At 46.7% G+C, this 23,987-nt stretch overlaps 3 protein-coding genes and 1 long non-coding RNA gene across 8 annotated transcripts in view; 3 read left to right on the top strand and 1 right to left on the bottom strand.

The window, feature by feature from the left end:
* The window catches only part of C6H2orf76 (chromosome 6 C2orf76 homolog), a 39,507-nt gene extending 35,415 nt beyond the window's left edge, over positions 1-4,092 (bottom strand). The window contains exons 1-4 of one of the 4 annotated variants that reach the window (XM_040561122.1): positions 4,023-4,082; positions 3,451-3,506; positions 2,292-2,444; positions 490-540 (exon numbers count right to left, since the gene is read on the bottom strand). In XM_040561122.1, coding sequence (XP_040417056.1) covers positions 490-540; positions 2,292-2,424 — 184 coding nt within the window. In that variant the 5' untranslated portion in view covers positions 2,425-2,444; positions 3,451-3,506; positions 4,023-4,082. Of the gene's footprint in view, positions 1-489; positions 541-2,291; positions 2,445-3,450; positions 3,507-4,001 lie in introns of all 4 variants that reach the window. The other 3 variants (XM_040561125.1, XM_040561121.1, XM_040561124.1) reach the window with 3 other exon arrangements.
* A 170-nt stretch (positions 4,093-4,262) lies between these two features.
* Positions 4,263-7,870, top strand: DBI (diazepam binding inhibitor, acyl-CoA binding protein). Its single transcript, XM_040561116.1, has 4 exons — positions 4,263-4,422; positions 4,539-4,656; positions 6,402-6,464; positions 7,572-7,870. Exons 1-4 carry the CDS (start codon positions 4,414-4,416, stop codon positions 7,643-7,645), a joined length of 264 nt encoding a protein of 87 aa, XP_040417050.1. The 5' UTR covers positions 4,263-4,413; the 3' UTR covers positions 7,646-7,870.
* A 1,136-nt stretch (positions 7,871-9,006) lies between these two features.
* On the top strand, positions 9,007-14,787 carry LOC121072029. 2 transcript variants are annotated; one of them, XR_005820946.1, is made up of 5 exons: positions 9,007-9,423; positions 10,099-10,196; positions 10,810-11,034; positions 13,493-13,602; positions 14,349-14,787. It is a non-coding gene; the product is annotated as an uncharacterized LOC121072029 (long non-coding RNA). The 2 variants fall into 2 exon arrangements; XR_005820945.1 differs by lacking the exon at positions 10,810-11,034.
* Positions 14,788-17,158: 2,371 nt separating this feature from the next.
* On the top strand, positions 17,159-19,923 carry TMEM37 (transmembrane protein 37). The gene is made up of 2 exons (XM_040561114.1): positions 17,159-17,384; positions 17,850-19,923. Exons 1-2 carry the CDS (start codon positions 17,364-17,366, stop codon positions 18,420-18,422), a joined length of 594 nt encoding a protein of 197 aa, XP_040417048.1. The 5' UTR covers positions 17,159-17,363; the 3' UTR covers positions 18,423-19,923.
* The last annotated feature ends 4,064 nt before the right edge of the window (positions 19,924-23,987 follow it).

Raw genomic sequence — 23,987 nt, 5'->3', positions numbered from 1 at the left:
TTTTCCATTTACTGCTTTAAGCTTCTGCTTCATGATCCTTTTTGACCTCAAAATTAGTAAAAAGAGATACTGAAATATATAAGTACGAACAGAACTACAAATTCAAAGTGTTTGAGGCCACAAGCTGCTCTGTAAAGTAAAAATAGAGTTAAAAGGTGGTTATAAAAGTAATAAAAAATTAATATCAAAAAACATCAATACCAATTAGCAAAGAATGTACAACATGCAGCCTAACTCAAAGATTAATACAGAAAGTCAAAACAATGGTCAGGTTCTATAGAACCCAGTGGCATAGCCCCAACTACACGAGCTTGACAGAGCTGCAAATACAGGCAAGCACTGCAACCAGCATGAGTATGCTAAAAGAGTTGCCTCCTAAAATGTCCAAACTGTTATAGATTACATCTAAACTGTTATAGATCTTAGCTGGTATAGATTCTATGATTACGGCTGCATCTTCCAAGAATTAAAACAAGAAAAAATACCTACCGTACTTGTAATTTTTAAAAGGAGGAGGAAGTCCTGCTCTTGAAGGCACATCTATTAAAATAAAATCACCAAGTTAAAACAAAGTTGTCTTTTTTAATTTCCAGTAATGCACAGAAGTGCAATGCATGCATCCTCGACACCCTTTACATCAAAATCAATTGTCAGCACAAGTGACTTGTTTGAGCAACAAATACTGAAACACAACCTTTGGCTCAGATTTGACAGTTACTCCATATCAGCTTAACTTCACCCGAGCACAAAGTTCCTCTGAACAGCATGACCCCCGTGGACAGCAAGTCAATGCAATTAGGATATGATCATGGGAGTCCGATCGTTCAAACATATGCCAGAAACATCCTGTTGTGGTTTGTACAGTCCAAAGTTCAGAGTCTCTCACTACCTTCTACCAACAGCATCCTGAAAACCACCATTCATAACTAATTGTTCAGTAAACACAGCCATGCTAACCGGTCACAAAAAGGAAGCCAAACGGTAATAAATTAACTCTTTAGCCACATGAAGGACACAGCCAATAAGCCACTGCAAGAACATCAACACCTCCCTGTTGCTAGCATCCCCAGTGACATCCAGGAATCTAAGCAGGGCCTTGGAAGGCCAGCCGCCTGTCAGCTTCTTGGCAGCAACATGGGTGAAACCACAATGTCATCAGTAGTATAAAAATTTATCTCAAATTCCTCCTTCAAAACAGATTACAGTAAAGGAAGGAACATGGATTTGGGGCGAGGAACAACACTGCCCATCTGGGGAATGAGGTTCCAAAAAGCCTCACTCAAGACACTAGCTTTGTCTCAAATAGCAGCAAGTTGCAATATTGCACACATCAAAAGCAAGTTTTTTTTAGCTTTGTTTCTTTTATTTTCTTATTCATAACAGCAGCTGTACCATATGTTCTGGAAGTGCTAGTAGTTTTCTAAAAGCAACCTAAGATCTAGCCATGCCAATGGCTACAAGTAAGGAAGTTGCTGAAAACACAATACAGCTGTAAGGCCCAGGGCAACATCCCAGAAGTTGCTCAAATGTGATCAGCTGCAACAGTTCCAGACTTGTTTAGGCTGACATCATGCAAAAAAAAAATAATTAAATAAATAAAACCCTGCTACTCTGCACACTTTGAATGTCTCCATTGATGTGTGAAAAGTACACCTGCAAGGTTAGTCAACACCCTAGCTGCTGAGTTGGTGCGTGGGCTGGTCTACATTTATTAACTTTCAGATACACTGTCACTTTCATCCAGGCTTCTGAAACACAAGGTCCGTAGATGAGTAAATCGACACCATAAAGCTCCAGATGGAGACACAGAAGCCAACATGCAGACCAAGACCTCACAGTGTCAGAAACAATTTTCACAGTGCTCTTCATTCTCACAAATAGCAAACAGATGTTCATTCCCACATTCCACATACTGGTGTAGCTCCTATGGATCAAAGGCTCCCTAAATTCTCTTGATTTACCCCTGTTAATTTCTGAGTAGCTGTCTGAGAGCACTGCTCAAGGAGCCTAAGCACAGAGCCAAATGCAGCAATGTCTTTTAGTCAAAAAGGACCAAGCAGGAGGATTTAGGCAGGTGGAGGAGCCTACCCAGATCTAGGCATCGCACACTGACCATGGAGGCTCATGTTAACTCCAGACCTCTCATCCAAGGTGGGAGAGTACACAGGGGATATAAAAACAATGCTGGCATCTCTACCAAAGCTACAGAATTCCCACTCATTTGTTTCCCTCCATTTTCTTGTGCAGGGATGGCAACATAAGCGATGAGCAAATAAATAACAGTCCCTTACCCTTCTGTACAAAAGTAATGAACTGCTTCACTGTCTGATTCAAGTTAACTCCATGATACACCACAGGTCTGAAATTCCGGTGCTCGAAAGAGCGAACAAGACGAACCGTGATGGTTGAGCTTTCTGCCGACATGAGAACTAATTTTGAATAACCTGGAAAACATTAAAGAGGAATTATTGGCTTTCCTCAGCGCATGAGCACAGCTGAAAAAGAAGGTGCAGGTGAGCCTCAGTCAAAGATTAAAACATGGTGAGAAATTTAACAGCGTTATGTCTTTCAAGACTTCACTTTTAGTAGTTCTACAGCAGCAGTAAACTAGAATCTCAAAGCAAACAGTTTTGTTTTGAGACATAGGATATTATTAACACTGCACGTGAAATATTCCAATATTTGTACCTGTGCTGCGTACTATATCAGACTCTCTGTTAAACAGACAAAATGTTATGGATAAATGCAAGTACGCTGTTTGGTTTTCAGGTGACAGATGGTTTAACCTGCTGAGTGAGTAACCTTGTGCTCTAAAAGAATGTACTAACGTGAACAAAACCTTTTTAATATACTTATGTTGTACAGAGCATAATACCCCGAAAAATGCCTAAGCTGTTACACAACGCTCATTTTCACCTCCTTACAGAAAGTAAAACAACTCCCCCGCAAGCATACACAAATAATTTTCCCGGTGTATCAAGGGTTTATAATAATAACTATCTAGAATGGCTCTACAGGGTTCATACTGCTTTAACAGAGAGCAGAACCAACAATGGTTTTGTTTTACCAGCCCAAGCACCTCTTTAAACAAACCACACATTGTTCGGCTGGCTTCTTTGTCTCCACAGGAAAATGAGCTATTTCCCATCCCAGCAATCTTCCAATCTTCTCTTTTTCTTTTTCTTTTTTGTGCTGGGTATTCTAGCCACCTTGCTTTCTGTTCACACGCTAAAGCTCTGTAGCTGCTACAGAAATGAGAAAAGACCGCAGGGCTGCAACATCAATCAGGAGCACAGCACGGCCTCCGCATCTCGCCTAGCCATCGGCAGCCTTTTCAGTCACCACTTCCACAAGGGATTCCCTTGCGTATTTCATCCCTTTATGGGCTTTTATTTTGGCTTTAAAAAAATAACTATAAATGCGGTGGTGGTGATTATTTAAACGCCCCACCTTTGTGCGGGTATCCGATATCTCCCAGTCTTTGCTGTATTTATCTTAGCTGCACCCTGAAAAAGTAAAACAGGAATATTTTCCTCAAATGGCTTCTGCAGAGCGGAGACACAGAGCTGGCACCCCACACGGCTACATCCTCACAAGGGTTTACGTCCCGCTGCCCAGTAATGCACAGTGCCCTGCTCCATTTTCCTTGTAAGAAAGTTGCAACCCACAAATGATGCTGATAGAATACTTCTCTGCACCCAAATATAACCAGAGGGACACTGAGCAGAGAAGGAGATGTCTTATTGATGCTGCTGCCCAGGTCGAGATCTGGAGGGTGCAAAGGAACAGGCACTCGAACTCGCTTCCCCTGAGCAACCTGGAGGAGCATCTCAGAAATACACGCACACAATTAGGAATTTTGGCATTTATTGGACAGGTCCCAGAGGCTGCTCCAATCCGGTCCCCTCAGGCGCAGCGCTCCCAGGGCAGCCCGAGCCGCCCCCCCCTCGCCGCGCCCCTCAGCCCCCAGCCCGCAGAAAATGGCGTCCGCCCCCCCTCACCCCAACGGCTCCCAGCCTTACTGCGACGCCCCAACCGGCACCACCGCGGCTCGCCCTTCCGCCCCGCCCGCGCGCGGCCCCTCCGCCAATCACAACTGAGCCCTGCCGCCCTCTCCGACGCGCCGCGACGCCGGATTGGCTGCGAGCCGCTCCGGCCCCGCCCCCTCTCCTGGCGGCCCCTCCCTCCCCGCGGCCCCGTGTCCGGGCTCACCTCGGCTGAGCGCGGCGCCCACCCCGAAGCCCGCCCGTGAGGCAGCGCCGCCTTCCCATTGGCCCTTTGCCCGGTTTCTCCCCGCCCCTGCAGAGCGCTGATTGGCGCGGCTCTGCCCGCGGCGCTGGGATTGGCCAGCGGGCGCTGTGGTGAGGGGTGAGGCGGTGAGGCGGCCGGAGCGGCGGGGTAGAGCTGGGCATCATGGCGGAGGTAGGGGCTGGGGGCGGCGGGCTCCGGGCGCCTCCTTCCCCTTCATGACCCCATCTTCCCCTTTCCGCGTCCCGCTGCTCACCCGTCCCCGCTGCGGGGCTTTCCCTTCCTCCTAGGCTGCGTTCCAGAAGGCCGCCGAGGAGGTGAAGCAGCTCAAGTCGCAGCCCTCGGACCAGGAGATGCTGGACGTCTACAGCCACTACAAGCAGGCCACGGTGGGCGACGTGAACACGGGTACGGGCCGCCGGGGGGGAGCTCTGTGGAGCCTCTGAGGGGCTCTAGGGGGTCTGAGGGCTTGGGGGGCTGGGGTCTCTGGAGGCTCTCTCTCGGGAAGGGGGGTCTCTGGAGGGTCCCTCTCTGGAGGGGGGGGGGGGGTCTCTGGAGTCTGCCTGGGAGGCTGAACCTTGCCCCCCTGTTGCTTGAGATGCTTCAGGCAGCCCCGCGCTTCACACAAAATGACTCAACACCCACTTGGCATGGGTCTGTAAGCACGCAGGCATAAGCTGACCAGACAGGGCCCTAGATAAGGGTTTGTGCAATTCGTGGTTTTTAGATTAACCCAGTTGCAGTTCTCTAAATTGCAGAGAGGATTCTTTGCGTTAGCTTTACGCAGGGACTGGATTTGGGGATTTTTGGAGTCCTCTGTCAGTAAGCAGCTGCCAAGGTCAAGGGATGCTGCTTTAACGTAAGCACATCTCAGTTAAACAGACTTCAACAGCAAGGCAAGCTACACGGGTGTGTAATAGCGATATTTGGTGGGGGGAGAGGGTTGGTAAACTAGTTTGACGGCTAAAAATAGTACTGGAAAACTAAAAAAGAACAAAATAACACAGGATGTTTGCAGTAGGAAGAACTCTTAGAGGAGATGCAATCAAATATCATGTCCTGGAGGGAACTGTAGCAGAAATATCTCTGCAGATGCACTGTGCCAAATCCCTGCTGCTGCTACTTCGGCTGAGACTGTGCCTAGCGTTTAGAATGAAGCCTGTCTCTGTTGACCTTGTGTAGTACTTGAGTAATTAGAGCTAGAAAGAAAAAAGGGCATTTGTTTGCAGCCCTGGCCTCCTGACCCAGTTGCTGCTAAAGGTTATTGGGTGTTGACTGAATTCAAAGCTGGCAGGGAAAAGTACTGGAAGCGGTAAGTTTGGGTGTATACAGCCTTGTTTTTTTTTTTTTTTTTGCTGAGGCAGACAGCACTTGGAGGGATGAAAGAACTGAGCTGGGTTTTAAGATGTGATCCTTCCGGTGTGGCTGGAGCTCAGCATTGTTTGAGGTGAAGTGGTGCTAGAGCTCGTGGTCTGGCAACATTCAGCACAAGGGTATTGCTGTGGTTAATGTACAGGCTACTGAACAGTCCCATTTAATTCATAATCCTAGGAATTGTATTTAATGAGACAAAGAACAACTCAGAGGGGACTTCATGTGAACGCTAATCACATCCGCATCTAACCCGTTTCTTCTCTCTTTGGCTACAGTGTGGCTTGTCATGGAGTTAGAATTCAGTATTTATAACCCGAGGATAACAGGGCAGAGGAAGAACTATATGTTACGAAAGCACGGTTAACTTGATGTTAATGCTTTCTAAGCTGTACGCCACTGGCTTTTGATTTCACGTCTCTGTGTGTAATGGACCTTAGGGCATTTCTGCTTTACCTTAGTTCTTTAATCGGCTTGTCTTCGTGCCCCAGCAGTCTCTTTAGAAAGTACAGTGATAAAACCAAATTGCACCGTTTGGTGCTCTTCTGTTCAAGTGCTGCTGTTTTAAGGGAACTTGGCGGATCTTTTCTGTTGCTACGAGCAGCATCCCAACATGTGCTCTTCAGCACTGGAGGTGGCTGACTGCAGGTGATTAAGTGATAGCTGCAAACGTGAACCACTGTATTTTAACATGGTTAATTGCTGAATGGCCATGAGGAAGTAGGTATTATCTGCAGCCAGGCCACACAAACTGATTCTGTTGCTTATCTTCTCTCTCTCAGATCGCCCCGGTATGCTTGACTTCAAAGGCAAAGCAAAGTGGGATGCCTGGAATGCATTGAAAGGTAAGTGTCTGCTTAAAAAATCAAAATGAGTAAATAAAACCACCGACAAACTAGTCAGAAAAGCGTATGCGGTTCAGCAAGAAACCAGATGGTGTTGTCTTGTAAGACAAGAGCTTTAGGAGTTTAAAATCATGCTTTTGATTACTTCTGCAAGGCAGAAATAACCCTGAAAAATGTAGGCTGTCTGTCAGGAAGGGAGTTAAGGCGCAAAATGCCCAACTGGCTGAAGATGTTACACAAAGGAGAGCTGTAGCAGAAGCTGAAACCTAAATCTCTGTTTTCTGGGTCAGTTGTCCCTCCAGTCATTCTGTTTCTTCCGAAGTTTTCATCATTGGAAGATCCAACTGGGCTCCTTGCTCGACATGAGGAGCAGAACAAGTGATCTAAGCTATGAAAAGGAGATTTCCCTGGTGTTTTAAGAAGTCATGCTGTATCTAAATGCAGTCTGAGTTGTTTGAATAGTTTTCATGTAGTAATTGGGAATGGAGTTAGTGGAACGAAAACACTGCATGGTTGCTGCCTACACAAATGTAACTTTGCTTTGAAACACTGCTTTCTCAGGACTGTTGAAAACATTTGTTCAAAACCTTACCGGATTCTCAGCCAAGTGATCTTCTTAGTTTCTCTGCTCTCTGTTAGTAAGCTGCAAAGTTCTGTAGCAGGGAGTTGTGATTTGCTTTTGAACGCTATCTTAATGCTAAAGTCCATTCTAATGACAAAGTCATTGTTGAATGTTGTCTGGTCAGGCAAGTGAGCAGTAAGGCGGGACTTAGCTTGGATGTACTCTTAGATGAGCAGGCACATGTAAATCTGCAAGGCTTCTAAACAGATGTAGACGTCACCTGAATTTGCACAGCATACATCAACAGCCTTAGCCATTATTTTATGCTGTTGTATTCCTGGTGGCACAGTTTTTGGGTCTTTGCCAGCCTGGAAGTGGTCCGTGGAGGGGATGGAACTAACAGAAAATGCAGCAGTTGTGAAATAAGCTCAGACTGAGCTGCTGAACCTGTGCCCTGCTCAAAGAAGAGCTGCTTCAGGGCAGCCTGTTGGAATGGAGCGGGATCGTGTGTCTGTTCTGACTGTTGCCTGTGCTATGTCTTTCAGGAATGTCCAAAGAAGATGCAATGAAAGCGTACGTAGCAAAAGTGGAAGAGCTAAAGGGCAAATATGGGATCTGAGGACTGGAAATAGCAACTACTTGCACACCTGAACCATGCCTTATTTCTAATACTGTGGAAAACTGATTTCTGAAGATGATTTTACACGTGAAGTATACAGTAGTCGGTTCTCGTAATGCCTGTAGTTCAGGGGAGATCGTGTATCTGCCTAATGTACTGACGTGCTAAAAATTCATTTTGAGAACAAAATAACCTGGAACTCATTAAAGTGCATTTGGTACTTTAGCTGTTGTGGTGGTCATCCCTCAGGGGCTATTCCGAGTTCATCCATTAACGGCCGTGTTGCAGCTTTTAAACACTTCTGGCAGGTTAGAGCAGGGTTAGCGCTCACCTCTCCAGTCGTCGCACCGCTAGGGGGGGCTCGGCAATGGTTCATGCGGCACGGACCTGTGTGCAAACCAAATCAGTGACGTTTGCTGCTTTCCTTTTGTGTGGATAAACGGCAACCCACAAAAGCTGGAGCGCAGAGATTATCCTGAAGAGGCTAGGTCTAACGCTGTGTGTGCTTAAACACAGCATAGATATTCATTGCCTGTGTCTTTCAGATTCATTTAACAGTTGCCAAATCGTCTTCCATAAAACGCTTCTCAGAGATGTTATCCCCAAACAACAATGTTAAGGTTCAGGAGATAAAGCAGATACTCGTCATCTGAACAAAAAATGGTCCGTGAACGAAAGGGCTCTGTAGACAAAGGTACTGTTGATGCCCTTGCTCCTGTACTGCTTTAAACACAGAGCATCAGTGGTGCCGTGTACTGCAGCTTTGGTGAGGGGTGGGCGAATCAAGCATACGTTTACTGCTTACAAGGCTCTTTGAGCAGGACTTGCAAGGGTAATCATCAAACGTTTGTTGCAACTGTGGGTTTTAGAGAAATTTCTAATAGCCCTTTAGCTAGGGAAAGAGCTTTTGCCTTTAAGATGTGACACGGAACTGTTCCAGCATATGAGAATGAAGTCATAACCTTATTCAGGAATAGTGCCTTCTAACTCCTGCTGTACTGTGCATCGTCTGGATGGGTGAAGACTTCAACTCGCAGTGCTTTCAGATAAGCAATCGACTTCTATACTTCTATAAATATACATGGATGAAACCTGTCATTACATACGTCTAGGTAAATATGTAATTCTGTACTAAGTTACACGGGCTTTGCTGTCCATGTTATTTAACTTGTGTTTTCTCATACCACTGGTAAGAGATGGAGATGACTTTCCTCCTTTCAAGCATGAGGAGCGGCTGAGGTCCCTGGGTTTGTCCAGCCCGGAGCAGAGCAGGCTGAGGGCAGGCCTCATGGCGGCCTGCAGCTCCCTCACGAGGGGAGCGGAGGGGCAGGCGCTGAGCTCTGCTCTCTGGGGACAGCGACAGGACCTGAGGGAACGGTGTGGAGCTGGGACAGGAGAGGGTCAGGCTGGGTGCTAGGGAAAGGTTCTGCACCCAGGGGGTGCTCAGGCACTGGGACAGGCTCCCCAGGGAAGTAGGCACCGCACCGAGCCTGCTGAAGTTAAAGGAACATTTGGACAACGCTCAGAAATATTGTCTGATTTTTTTCAAGTGGTCCTGTGTGGAGCCAGGGGTTGGACTCGATGATCCTTGTGGGTCCCTTCCAACTCAGGATATTCTGATTCTAAAAACTAACTTCCCCCTTTGCTACTTTCACTGGGAAATGCTCTCAGAGTTACTTTTCAACTTCCCTTTGAAATGTGTTGGGATAAAGGAGGGTTTGCTCACTGCTCTCATGAGGAAAACAGTTGCTTATTCTTGTTCTTCCCTGTTCTTCTGGGTAAGTAATATAAACACTTGGCTTCTTTTTACTTCTTCTTGTATCCTTTGTTAATTGTTTGATATTAAGTGTTTAAGTACATTCGACTTGCAAAACATGGGTAAGAGCAGACATGCAGCATAGATGTTTGTAGCTTCTTGCCAGCCCTGAATTCCACCACCAGCTCTGTCTTCACAGCTGTATTTTGTGATGCTGGGGAGGATTCTGCCAACTGGTAGCAGAATGCAGCTCACGCTGGCAAATGCTTCCACTTCTGCTCTTGTTTGCTGGAAGCTTATAAACTGTGAGCATGCCATGTTTTGCCACCGTGCTTTCTGTCAAAACTGGCATTTGGCTCTTCAGAAACACCATTTGCTAAAACAGCAGAATTGGGCTCTCTGTCTAAAGAGAGGGCTGGGAGCAGTAAGTTCTATATCCTGTTCCTAAGTCAGCTTTCTTCTACCTATGAGACCCAACTAATTATAACAGCACTGTTTTCCTGTCGGCCATTAGGAAAACACGGCTGTGCATGCAGCGCTTATCCCAGCACGGCCTTGGTCTTGGTCAGACTTAGTACCTTGTGCTTACAAATAATGTTGCTTGCCTGTCGATACAAGTGACAGAGAACTCTCTTTTGGACATCTTTATTTAAGTACTTTCTTTTTTACCACAGTAATATCTTCTTCCTGCTCGCAGCTTCGCCTTCCTTAGGAGAGTAACGTCTGCGGTCGTGCTATCTACCCTGCTTTTTGGCAATCAGCAGCGCATCTCACAAAATTCCAGTTATTACGGAGGTAAGAGTTATGCAGGAAGAGACTGTGAAAGGGAGGCAGAAGCAAAGGTACTGATATCTGTAGGCAGTGTTGGTGATGAGAAGCAGCAAAACAAAAGTTGGTTGCCCATCTAGTAACTATTCATGTGCTTGGGAAATCATTACTGAACAAAGCACTGGATGCTATTGGTAAGCTGGCCTGCAGGCGCTCTCTTTCTTCAGAAACGCTGTGGTGTTAATGGATACTACCACTGCAGGGAGAATGCTGAAAAAGGCTGTGAATTAAATCAAGGCGCTGCTGATTTAGCAGCAGGGTGAATGTCTTGAAAATGCGTGGGCTGTGTGGCTCTTCTGAAAATGTTGCTGACTTACAGACCACATAGTGTGTGCTGGCATGGAGCGTGAGGCTCCTGGGCTGCACAAATAACACTTTGGCAGCAGTGATGCTGCAGCAAGAATAGTTTAAGGACATCCACGGTCAAACTTATAGGTAGAGGTAACTGCTTTTATTAAACTAATACGGTGATAAGAACACACAACCGTTAAGGCACACAGCCTTTCTTGAGCTTTGAAACAGAAGCAGCAAGTCTCAAACCAAAATATGACTTCAGAATCATTGCTCTGTCTGTAATAAGGTGCTCTCAGTGGAGGAACAGATGCTTTTCATGACAGGACAGTGCTGCAAAACAGGGGATTGTTCTGACAGCCGTCCAGGGAGTTGTTGCTATTTCCTCTGTGTTAGATCAAAGAAAGGACAGCCACATCCTGATCCTTGCAGTGTTTGGAAAGGGGAAAAGACGTGCACTGAAACAAGCCCAACACGCCGGAGGTCAGAGGCCAGCTGGCATACATGCACTCAGGTCTGGTGTGCTGAGTTTGCAGAGCGTGCAGAACGGAATCTGGACTTTGGATGTGGCAATAATAAATGCTAACTTGCATGTCTGATAAGAGAGTGTTCTGTCTATCGCACTTCTTCTATTAGTTCTTGCATAGAGAAATCAGTGGACTGGTACCCAGTGCAATTAGAGATAAACTATAAGGGGTGTGGCTTTTCTTTTTTTTTTCTTTTTGCTTTTGGGTTATGCTTGCTCTTACCAAAGACTCATGAAAGTGCAGCACCCCTTGTGCAAATTTAACAAATCTGTATTGGCGTGCTGCTTTAGGACCGTAGCAGATTTCTTCCATCCTGAGAGGCTGAGTTTTTTGTTTGACTAAATAAAAGGCATTCCGAAGGTGACTGCAGTGTGCAACTCTCTCTGTCAAAATTCTCCAGCCCTAATCTGGAGTGATCTCGTTTCTCAAAAACAGTATTTTAACCTTTGAACTTATTTGACCCTGATGGTAGTGCTAAAAATAAATGACAATTGTATTTGCGTTTTAAAATACAGGCGCTTGTCCACTGAGTGTTCAGAGCTAACAGTGTTGGGCAATACCACTTTGGGGTGACTGGGTATCCGAGCTGTCTTGTGCGTATTTGTGGGTTTGATTATTAATGGGGGGCTTGGATGGGTTTTTAAACACCACAACTGTAATTTCAAAAGCGTTGTGCAGCCTTGCAGGTTTCAGCGCTGCTCAGAGCTAAAACAAGTTGATATTACATAGACACAGCAGATGTGAGTGAGTCACAGTAGTAAATTAGGAAGTACAAAAGTTGATAGAACAGAAATACAAAAAAAGAAGACGATCTGTTTTTTTCCCCATCCACAAGTATATGAAGCATCTTCAGACTCAGATAAGTGATCTATAGATTAGCCAGTATGCAGCCGCTATTTTACAGTGCGAATAACATTGATCCATTCTAGGCATGAATCTGTCTCCTTCATTTACAAAAAGAGCCTATTTCCTCTAGAAAAGACACATCTAAAATGTGTACACAGCTTGGGTGGGTTATTCCCAGTCCACATATTTTCATGTGGAGTTTGACTGCAGCAGTATTTTAACTTTCATTTCTGTTTCTGCCTGTGGCTTCTGGATGATTTAGTCCCAGGAGGCATACATTTATTTTTCAAGCTCTGACCCTCCTAACACTTTGCTCAGATTAATATGAAGCTGATTCATCTTTTACAACCATCCTGCCAGCCAGGGAAGTTTTAGAGCAATCTTTTTGCCATATCAAGTACCTGACGACATACAGAGGTGTTCTCAAAATTTTTTAGTGTGTCGTGCTTCTAATGTTTGCAAACTTTATGATACTTGAGACTGTCTTGACTAATGGAGAAACCATTCAAAAATGCAGTGTAGTTAATAAGCATGGGACTGGGGAGATTATGGAGCATATCCGAAAACTTGAGGGCCCATTGCAGTCCAGGAACATCTGGCCAAACTGCTTGTATTTATGAAATTTATGAAAGCAGTGACATGAAAAACAGCCTGGATGTGGAATCAGTGGCTCAGCAGATCCCTTATGTGATAATCCTTACGTTAGCAAAGATTATTTTAGCTCTCAGTACTGCCGCTGCAATGAGAAGTTCCTTATTGACATGAAAAAGAGCCCAAAGTCCTGACAAGCTGGGATGTCGTGTAATCTCTGCCTAGTGGGTTCTAAGTCATACGCTTGTTCTGTTTGCAAGCCCGGATTGCCTCAGGCAGGTCACTCCACACCCTGACAAAACGACATTTCTTAGCTAATACAGCCAGAAAGACACCTTTTTCCACCGAAGTATGCAAGACACTGTGTTCACCACAGGGCTGAGATAGGAGCGTTAGGAGGAAATGGCATACTGCTTATTTGAATGAGTTCTGAATCTGAAAGGTACGCTCACTAGTTCAATGCGCTTGGTACTTTTAACTCTGAGTATTTAGCTGCATCGGTCTGACTTTTTACAGAAGGGGAAAATTGTGTTATTCAGTTTCTCTTCTGTCTTTTATAGGAATTTTCCTCCAGCTTAAATATAAAAATGTGGGTCCATATTTCAATATTAAAAGGCTAGATTCTTTCTTGAATATATATTTTAAAGCATCAATTTATGCTGCTGTAGACTCATGCAAACACTCTACAATATGACCTAAGCCAGCGCAACTATTGCTAGAGGTCCCTGAAAAGAGTTGAATCCAAAGGAGAACGAGCAAGCACTTGATATTGGGTCTCTGTAATATGATGCTTCAGTCGGTCCACAAACTGATGAAAATAAAAACAAACAAAAAAATCCAGAATAAAAACTCTTATTTCTTTAAGTCTGTCCTTCTGTTTAAAGTATCTCTTCTTATTTTTAGATATTAGTTTGGGGAGGCTGGGGGGGAATCAAGGAGTAGAGTCACTGTAGTGGATGTGCATATTATCAATTTTTTTTTTTTTTAAAGTAACGAGTACCTTAACAGATACTGTGTGATCTGGGTGAATGATCCCAAACCTCTGCAGTGCATCCTGCCATGTCCAGCAGTGGATGAGAGCTTCGGGGGCTGCAGCGCCCGCGACAGCCCCCGGCTGGGTGAGTGCAGTAAGTATATAAGAAATTGGCACAGGAGAGGCCTCGGACAGGAGGCGAAGTGAAGCCATCTGGCCCAGGAGCTGTCTGCTCTTCACGCGCTGAACTGCAGCCTTTACGTGTTCGGGCAAGGCTGTCCTGTTGGCTGCAGCAACTTGCAGTGATGTGAGGAAAATCGTGAGCTAAAGTGTTTGTGACAAGGGGTTGGTCCAAGCTGTACGGACCCTGGTACAACCCAAAACCCCCTCATGTTAGGCGAGTTGCCTGGGGCACAACTCGTTGAGGGTGACTGTGCCACTGTTCCCGGTAGCTGCTTGCCTTAAGCAATTTTGCCAGCTACTTGCTGACTCTTTACCCCATTCCAGAAGCTCTTTTTCAGTTGAACTCAGCCTGAGCTGAATGTGGCTTCTTGAACTTGTGTTTTCAATCTGTTGCCTTTTTTCTTTTTTTTGCAAAAGAACAATGATGCAAGACAGCTAGCCTCTTTCTCATAATACTGCCTAAATTTTAATTTTTTTTTAGCAAATATGAAGGAAACCATCTTGCCCTTTGTACATCCCTTGGGCATCTCTCAAAGTGTCAGACCACAGATACTGAGGATCTCTTTGTCTCCAAAATCAACTCAATTTCTGTCTGGAAAGATACCTTGAAATAGGGATCTGACAAAAATGAAGATTTAAATTCCTGGCTAGATCAGTTGCTATCCCAAGAGTTACGATGACATGACTGGAAAGAGTTTTTCTCAACAGGCAACTAAATGCATTTGCAGAACTAGCTGACTGCAAGATTGGAAGAACCCGTGCCACAGGGTACATGCTGCGGGGAGAAAACGGAGGAACAGAGCCTTCATGTTGCATACATAAGCCAGTGAAGTATCATGCAATATCCAGTCGCTTTCAGAGCGTGCTAGTTTGGGTTGGTTCGTAATGTTTGCGGGCAGAAGTTGTGATTTATCACTGTTAAATATTTGTAAGGTGCCTGGCGGTGTGGAAGGTAATCGCTGCTTTACCTCAAAGTGAAATACTTCACCAGGTAACTGCTTCCTAAGCCCCGGTGACTCCCAGACTTTGAGCTGACCGTCTCGAACGTTCCTCGTGCCTCTGCAGGAGAAAAGCTGGAAATGATTCGTCAGTGTTAAAAATATTATTTGAAATGAACCAGATTAAACTATCCCATGCTTTACAACAACCTCTGGTAATTTCCATTATTTATGAACACATTTCCCTGAAAATTTTCTCTCCAGGGATAGGATGTGAAATACCCACTTAAACAATAGAGAAAAGGGACTTTATAAACAGCATAATGAAACTGGCAATGTCCCAAGCACTCTAAATTAACACAGCTGAGCTAAAAATACATTTGAAGTGTTTTAAAGGTCATTTACCATACTGTTACAATATAGGTAACATCTACAGGGAAAAATATTAATTTTGGTTTTCCTTTTTAAATATAAAGCACTTTTTATTGTAAAACATTCTTCATACACAATTTTCCAAACTGATCATCTTGAGGCATTTTTCTGCAATCTTTCCTCTAACTTTTCTTCAAGCAATTCTGTTATTTTTTAACTTGGAAAGGCATAAAATATGTTTGGCTTGCTTAAATTCATATACATTCATATATGTAAGCATACATTGCTTATATATCATTACAAGATGACGAAGAGAAAATTTTTCTTCCCCTTGAAAAAGATGCCTGGTTCTAGCAGGTTTTATAAATCCAGACATCTTTACCAGAACGAATCTCCAGCCCAGCAACAGCAGAAACAAAGAAATACTAAACTACGAGTAATTTTAATTTACAAGTGTTATCTTCATCTTCCTCTTGGTTACTTAAGTAAAGAATGAATCTGAAAACACAAATCCAATCCTGATATTAATTACATGTCAAGTTTCATTCTGGTTTGAGTTTTATATTTGAGGGGAAAAAAATTAGGTGCAAAACATCAAAGCAACTTTGTGTTTGCAGGAGAAATAGGGTAACAACACCATCCTTATCCTTAACGAACCATCTTAGCAGATAACTGCATATCTACTAAAGGATCCAAATATGAGAAGAAGCTGTTTTGGTTTCCAAAATACTCACTAGATTCCTCTTTCTGTAAAGATTTATGCACGTATTTACTCATGTGAGCCTCCCATTAGCTTTCACAAAAAAACGATCTTGTTCAGCAGGATGCACCTCATTAAAAAAAATGCTGAAGTCATTAGGGTAACACATGCTTTAAAGTCATATTAATAATTTTGTTAATTAGGAGCCAAATCGCCCAGTGCTTTGCTGGATTGAGCCTACGTTACAGAAAGCATAAGTCACGTGAGGTTTCTGCCAGATAAGAGTTGGTGTATTTTGTCTGGCCCCAGCCTGCATTTGCTTAGCACCGCTACGTGCAAGCAGAGTTTGTTCATCTCATGCAGCAAATGAGACAACACAGCCTGCTTGCCATTTTGACCCATAAGTAAATGTTGTTAAATCTAGAACTTAAAAAGCAGAAAGACATAACAGCAACTGAATGTAATGAGTCTCAACGCTGATGTAGAAACGCTGTTTAAAAACCTGTGTAATAAATAGCTTAGGATGTTCATGAATCTCTTCTACTGTATGATGAACCTAAAATGAAAGGGACACAGTAAGGATCCACTTTGCTAGCTTGGATGATGTTGTTGGCAAACAAAAACTGATGCAGTTCACAAAGCCACAGAAGATGTTTTACCAACAGACCCTGCAAAAATTTTGTGTTGCAAAAGTGGAAAATCCCAGTGCAGTGTTTGATCAAAGTATAATCCAATAAGGCATACAGCCTGGAAGAAAAACAATTAAATGAAGGCTTTTGCAGGACAAGAGGAAGAAAAAGGTCAGAATTTATCATTAAACTGTGAACTGCAAAAACTAAAGTAAACATTTTGTTCTGAACACTCCTCCCTGGAAGAAAACTACTAGAAATGGTGCTACAGGAAACACCCCCAGCCAAATCAGAGCAGATATAGATATAGGTATGTATTTTTAAAGGAAACATAAGTGTACAACCGAGTAGAGATGACAGTGATGAGACAACCCGCATAGAGGCGGGTTCAGAAATTCAGAATTTGTTCAGAAGTGGAAACTGGAGCAAGGGTGTAGTTACGAGAGCTTCTGCCACGGCATGGTGGAGAGGATGTGGGCAGCTCTTTGTGCTTGGGCTGACCCACGAGCAACCACCCACGGTACGTGTCCACCATGGCATGTGGAACCACCACAGCCATCTCTGCTGGAACCGAGACCAGCTTTAGGCAGCGCAACAGGGGATCCTGACAACCCAGCACAAGCCAACTTCCTTCAGGCTTTTTTAAAGCTGCTTCTGCCCCCCCCCAGTAATAATAATAAAGTAAAAACCGATCAGTAAATTCATCAGAAGAGGGCAAAACACGAGCAAGGAAAAGACCAAGGGCGTGAAACTTCGGGAGCACAGCCGGTTCTGCTGATGCAAAGCACAGGTGGGGAGCGATGAGGGGGCGCAGGCAGCCCGGGGGGTGGCCGCCGGGGGGCGAGGGGAGCCCAGGCCCGGCCCTGGGCTGTGGAGCCCGGCTCGGCACGGCCCGGCACGGCTCGGCTGGGCTCATCACAGCCCAGCACGGCTCGCCTCGGCCCGGCTCCGCCCGTCGGGGCCGCGCTGCTGCTGACTCAGCCGCGGGGGGGCCCCGCAGGCGTGGCGGCCGCCTCCGGGGCCATAAAGGGCCGCGGCCGGAGCCCGCCCCGGCCTCTCCTCGGCGCGAGGTGCCGCCGGCAGCATGACGGCCATCGGGGCGCAGGTAGGGCGGAGGCAGCCCCCTGGGCCCCGCGGAGCCCGGACGGGGTGGGGATGGGGGGAAGCTCCTGCTCCGGTCGCCCCCTCGGTGCTTTCCCCCCCCCTGCCCGTCCCTGCTGGGACCCCCAGCCCCGGGGGTCGGAGCCGCGGGGTGCGAAGAGCCGGGCTCGGGGTGGGCAGAGCCGGGGGGGCTGCACCCCTGGGACCCCCTCTTGCCCCCTTCCATCCTCCCCCCGGCCCCCTGCTTCCTTCAGCCCGGGCGGGGATCGGGATCAGGATCAGGATCAGGCTCTGCACGGAGCCCCTGCGCCCCAAACCTGTCCCCCAACGTGCAGGCAGGCAGAGCCAAAATCACCTCAAGCGCTGCCACCGGTCCTGCGAGCCCCCCTCTGCCTTGTCCCCACAGCCTCCTTCCCGCCCGAAGAAGCGCTCCTAACTCTCTTTTTCTCCTTCCCCACCACCCTTGAAGGCGCAGAGGCTGCTGGCGCACCGGAGACCGCAGAAAGCCTTCTTCGAGACGCTGATCAGGAGCCTGATCATCCTGTGCGTGGCCATCGCCGTCGTCCTCTCGTCCATCTCCGTCTGCGACGGCCGCTGGCTGCTGGCGAGGGGCGAGCTCTTTGGGCTGTGGCACTTCTGCACCGTCAGCAACGGCAGCGTCCTGAAGTGCAGCACCGACCTGGGCCTGGCCAACGTGGAGGGGCTGAGCGTGGGCATGATTCCCATCAGGAGCATGGTGTCCTTTGCCGTCGTGGTCGCTATCTTTGGCTTGGAGCTGCTGATGGTCTCCCAGGTCTGCGAAGACGCCAACTCGAGACGCAAGTGGTCGATGGGCTCGGTCCTCATCCTTGGCTCGTTTTTGCTGTCGGCTGCTGGGGTTCTGAGCTTCTCCATCCTCATGAAGGATCACCTCACCTTCATGGGCTTCACGCTGACGTACTGGTGCGAGTTCATCGCAGCCTTTCTCTTCTTCCTCAACGGGATCAGTGGACTGCACATCAACAGCATAACGCACCCCAGGAACAGGGTAGGAAAAATCTAGGTGCCGAGGGTGTACTCTGCCTTTGTGTAATCAGCTTTGCCAATTAGACTGGAAAAAAAAAAGGGAGTCTAATGAAGTTTGAAAAGGACACCATGCCTTAAATCGCGTGCAAGGAGGGAAGCGTGAGTCAGGCAGGCAATTGCAGAAGACATGCCCACTGGTCAGCGCGGAGGCTGGGACTGGCTGCTGCTGGCACGCAGCTTCCTGGAGGAATGGATGAAGAAGGAGGCTTCCTGCTGAGCTTGTGGAGGAGGAGCAGGCTGCAACCTACACAAGTGGGCTCAGCTTTTGAGGCTTACACAAAGCCTGTACTGGTGTGGGTTTGGTGCTGCTGGGCTTTCCCCTGCGCTCTGGAGCCTGTGAAGAGTGTGACGCACCTCCAGAGCATCTCACGGCTTTTTACTGTCTCAGGGATGGATGACTTGTGCCTGGCCATGCTTACTGAAAACCTTCTCTGGGCCTCGCTCTCCTCCTTTCCCCTTTCAAAAGAGAAGGCACGCAGGCAAACAGATCACTTATGTTGTGTCCTACAGCTGCAATCCCTGTCCCAGCCTCTGTAGGTCTGTCTGTAGCTCCTCTGAGCAGAGGGACAGGGCAATGTGGCTGTCCTGGGGCCCGAGGGCAGGCTCGGGGCGATGCAGGAGTTCCAGGAAGGCTGCACCGCCTGCCTCGGGCAGCAGCACGTTCCTGCACTCACAGCCTCTCCCCTGCTGCTCGTCAGTGCCCATACAGCACCTTGGTCAATGCCAAGTGCCCCTCGCTCATGCTGGCTCCCTCACAGCCCTTGCATAGTTTGCTGTGATGGGGTTTCCTTTTCCTGGTTTCTTTTCCATCTGTCTGGGGATGGAAGGAGAGGGACAAGCTTTGGGTGGGCATTGTGGCTGGGCAGACCATGCTTACTCCTATATCTCGGCACACCTGGGGTGTTTTGGTCAGGAAGGCTTCCCTCCGAGGCAGTGGGAAATGCACTCATCCTCTAGCTGAGAGTTTCCTTTAATATTCCTCCTAAGCAGAGAAAACCCCAAGTCACACCAAGTCCCTTTCTTCCCTTGATTAACAGTGGATCTAGGAGGAGAAGCCTGTGATCACTTAAGGAGCAGCTGGTGGGGGCAGCTCTGATCTGTCACAGCTGGAGGAACTCCAAAGAGACTTGACTGAAATATCATTAAGGCTGGCCACCCCTTGCCATTGGTTAGTTAAGATCTCTAAAACTGTTGCAGCTTTTGAAGTTCCTCGTGGTGTCTGATGTAAAAGGAGAGAAGACCAAGAGGTTGTTTGTCCTGAATGTGTCCTCCCTGTGCAATGTACAACACTGACTGTGAGATAAATGTGTTCTGAGTATTTCAGGGTCTTTGGTTTAAAGTTTTTTTTTGTTTTTTTTTTGGATCTGCTGTTAAGACTGCTTGTATTTTGTTCTAGTACAGGTGTTTCTACATGTTTCATCCCTGTAGTTTGTTTGGTAGCTGTAGAGCAAGATTTTCCTTTCCTGTGCAGCAAGTTTGATACAATTTTTCACCCAAGACAAAAGTATCACAGCATGAAGGCCAGGTAGGCAAGCCACGAGTGAACAGATTCATGTTTGAATGCTGTTTGTAAGGCAAGAGTTGTAGGAGCATACATCTGCACTTACTGAACGCACTCGGGTGGACTTCCTTCATGAGAACAGTCCCTGTGCCTTCTTGGGTGGCCATAAACTTTTAAGGTAACGTTCCTCAGTCTCCTGCAATGCAGTTTCAGACCAGGCTTGCTCTGGACAATGCCACTTGCACATCTTCTGGTGAGACGAGTGCTGTTGGCTTTGACTGCACCACTTACCCCAGAGAGAGACTGCAAGGTGCAGTCCCGGATGGCTGCACCCTGGTGTTACCAGGTGGTTGGGTGCCCCAAGAAATTACCGATCAGTCCTGGTGTGCAGGGATGCCTGTGTTGGGCAGGGCAATTTCGCCTTTTTCTAGGAACCTGGGGGTATCTTCACAGAGTGCCTTCCTGGTGGCATCCAAACAGAACTAAACTGCTTGCGGGATGCTGCCTGCAGCCCCTGCTCCCTTGGGAGGAGGGCAGGCACAGACAGCGTGTCCCCAGCCGGTGCCTCTGACTCCACTCAGAAGGAGGCAGATGACAATTGGCCTTTGAGTTCACACAGGGCTCGGTGCAGTTGAGGGTGATTTCAAGACGCCCTCTGCTAACTGGAGAAGAGGCCTTTTGTTGGGGGTAGGGAATCCTCCAGGGAAAATACAGTAACTTTTTTTATTTTTCCAGCTAGCTTTGTATAGTACTGCTTGACTTACTAGTGCTGGGTGAAAATGCGTTTTGGTGGCTAAATGCTACAAAACAGGGTTGATTGTCTCGGAGACATCCTCATATACAGCATCCTGTGCTGCAGTTGGCAACTGTTCATTTTCTGAAGCCTCTGGAAATGTCAAGCAAGCAATATTACTGAATTTTGTTAAATAAATTTCTTTGAAAAAAAAGAGAACTGTTATTTTCTGTATATTTAGAGGTTTAAGGGGATGAGTGGGGTTAATGTATTCTCCCAGGTGTGGTCTACCCAGCTGTCTACCCAGCCAGACTGATGAAGAAATGGCAGCTCGGTGCTTTGCTGAGCTCCCACAGAGGGAGATGTGGCTGCATGGCCACTGCTCACCCCTTTTCCTTCCCCTTTGTGTCCGCACCAACCCAAGCAGCCAGCTCGCTTGCTTGTGTTTTGAAACAAGGGGTGGTCAGCTGCATTTTGTGGGAATTAGAGATAACCTTACAGGCTCCGAATGACTTCCTGCTGCTGCATGTGCTCTGTTTACCAGCTAAAGAGCTCTTTCCTGTGTCCTTTGCCTCCCTTTTCCCACACCGCACCCTGTCTGAAGCATCCTTGTTCTTCCCCCAGCTTGGCTCATTTGGCCTGCAGAAGCGGTATCTGGGTTCAGATGTATTTGTACAGGTTTTGTTTAAAGCTCACTGTACTAATAGGCTTAGCTAAATGCAAGAAAGGTAAATTTCCAACATCACTGCATTAGTTTATGTAATCTCAAGCAAGTTAATCAGCATCTGGTGCTCTCCTGAAGGGAGAGGCCATTGGCCTGTCTCATAAGGTCTAATTTCTCTTAAAAGCAGGGTAATGAACACCACCTCCTGCTGATGAGCTGTTCTGACTTGTCCAGTTCCTAACTTTAATCGTAAACGTGTGCACAAACCACTGCTTGTGGATAAGAATAAGGAAATCATGGTCTAGGGCATACTAACTAGGGACTTATCCTGGACTGTTTGTTGTATTTTGATTTTAAATCTACAGTGGCTTTGCAGTCTGTGCTTTGAGGGATGTGTGGTTTGGGGGTTGAGCATTGCTTGTTTTTGTGACTGGAGAAGGCGATTACAGGAAGATTGCTGCACTTGCCTGGCTTCTCCTTCCCTCAGCTGGGGCCTGTGCTAAGCAGGTAGTTGCCCTTCTTCTAAACCATCGCCTTCATGGGGTTTCACTTGTTTTCCAGCCGTGGATCCAGACCCTGTGAACTGGCACAGCCCCCTTCTGAAACAGTTCCTTGCAGCTCCCCCAGTGCTCAGCGAAACATCGCACAATGTCATTATTCACTGCAAAACAATACAGCTTTCTGGCTTCTGACAGTTTTGCTGGGAACTTCCTCGTTGCTGTGTTGGGAGAAAAAAAATCATTAATCACTTCCTCTTAAATTCAGCCTTATGTCTGAGCACTGGCATTAGGGCTGAAGGAGCTGCTGCCTGCAGAGCTGCAAGTAGCCTCCCACGGGACTAGGAGAGAATAGCCACAGGTTTCACAAGTCTAACACCAGCATCCTAGAAGGATGTTAAACTGCTTGTCTGAAAGTTGGTGCCAGTCCTATTTACTGCTAACAACTGCCTGCTGTACGCTGAATACTGGGGAGTGAGTACTGAGAATGGAAAAATCGGTGAACAGTAAATATGGAGCTCGTGTTCTGCCTCTGTCGGTAATTTCAGGACACTGAAGTTAGAGTCTGCGTGCCTTGCACCCAACCATCTCCCGCTTTTTGCATAGCTTCCCTGTTCCTCTTCATTTAGCTATGGACATGTCAGAGTTCCCAGAGTTAAGCATCTCTTTCCCCTACTATTCACCAGCACAGTTAATCGCAGAGACACCAGCAGGGAAGAGCGCTTTCGCATTGCCGGTGCAGAAGATGGGAGAGGTGGCACCACCTGCTATGGTGGCGCTTGGCAGCAGCCTTCTACATCCAGGTCACATCACCATAATGCACAGGGACGCCTGCTTCTGGCACCTGCCCTCGTGGACCTGTTCTTCCCTAAGCTCCGAGGACTCCCAGCGCCAGCTGACGTGACATCGGAGGGGTTTTATGAAGGCAGAGCTCTCCAGACAAACCAGGCCAGCACTTGCTGCCCGGCTGCTCAGTGCCTGGAGTAAACGTGCAATATGGCAATCTGGGAAGCTTCCTCTTATCTGTTTATTTCAGGAAGGTCAAATAAAACCAAAGTGATCGGGTAAAACAATAGCTTATGCTTGAGCACAGATTTAAAAAACCACCACCACCAAAAACAAAATACAAAATGCAGCATTTTACTCCAGGGGATGTGGTTCCTGCTGTTTGGCCGGGACTTCTGTACAAATAGGTAACACACTCAGCCGTAGCCCCACCCAGCCTTGTGCCATCAGTGCTGGGCTGGGCTCTTGTGGGATAGCAAATAATTGCATCAGAGCTCCTTAATTAAACTTGATTGGATCTCTGGATATATATTTCTTCATTCATGCCAGAAGAAGGCATTTGCGTTTAAAGCAAACAGCTGCTTTGGCTTAAATTATAAACGTTTAATTCTCAGACAGGGAACACAGAGGTTGTTTCACTCTTTGTGGTCTTACAGTAGCTTTTGTGGGCCATAGAAGAAATTAGGCTAATGGTTGTCTCCCTTTGGAAGTATCTGACTTGCTAAATACCCTGGGACTGAGTGAAACTCACAGACACTTGAAGGATCTGCATGGCTTCAGAAAATCAGTGAGAAGCAAGAGCTTTTACCCAAAGGTGTACAGAGAGGAATCTAATTTCTCTGTCACAGGACTGATCCTGTTCTGCTTCCTGGCTTTGGCTGAGTTAAAGGACTAAGCTGACTCAAAACCTTGCCATTTCCAAAAACGTAAGTTTAGGACTAATTCCTGGGAACTCTTGCCAGTTCACTGATTTGTACTTGATTTTTTTTTCCTCTGGTGTTAAGAGGTTCAGCTCTCCCATTGCAGGGTGACGAGCATCGGCAGGCAAAGCCAAACAGGCAGAGGAGGCTGAGCGAATACAAAACCCTTCCCACTGTCAAGGCATCTGTCCCAGCCCAGCCACGGTACCCAGCTGATCAGGAGAACACAGGCTGTGCAATCTGTCAACACCAGCAGAAAATAATGGTATTTTTCCTGTCCTGAATCTTGCAGTTTGAAGCAGCGCTAATAACAGCACTCAACAAATCGCTTCAGTGCAGGTAATTCAGCTTTGAAGGCATCTTTTGAATCTCTCTGCATGTTTGTCTTCTGGTGAAATGGCAGAAACCTGCCATGAGGGCTTGCTGTAAATAGAAGTTTAT

This window comes from Cygnus olor, chromosome 6 (genome assembly GCF_009769625.2).
Source record: "Cygnus olor isolate bCygOlo1 chromosome 6, bCygOlo1.pri.v2, whole genome shotgun sequence".
Taxonomy (NCBI): Eukaryota; Metazoa; Chordata; class Aves; order Anseriformes; family Anatidae; genus Cygnus; species Cygnus olor.
Note: the sequence above shows the minus strand (reverse complement) of the source record. Positions and strands in the feature narration are given on the sequence as shown.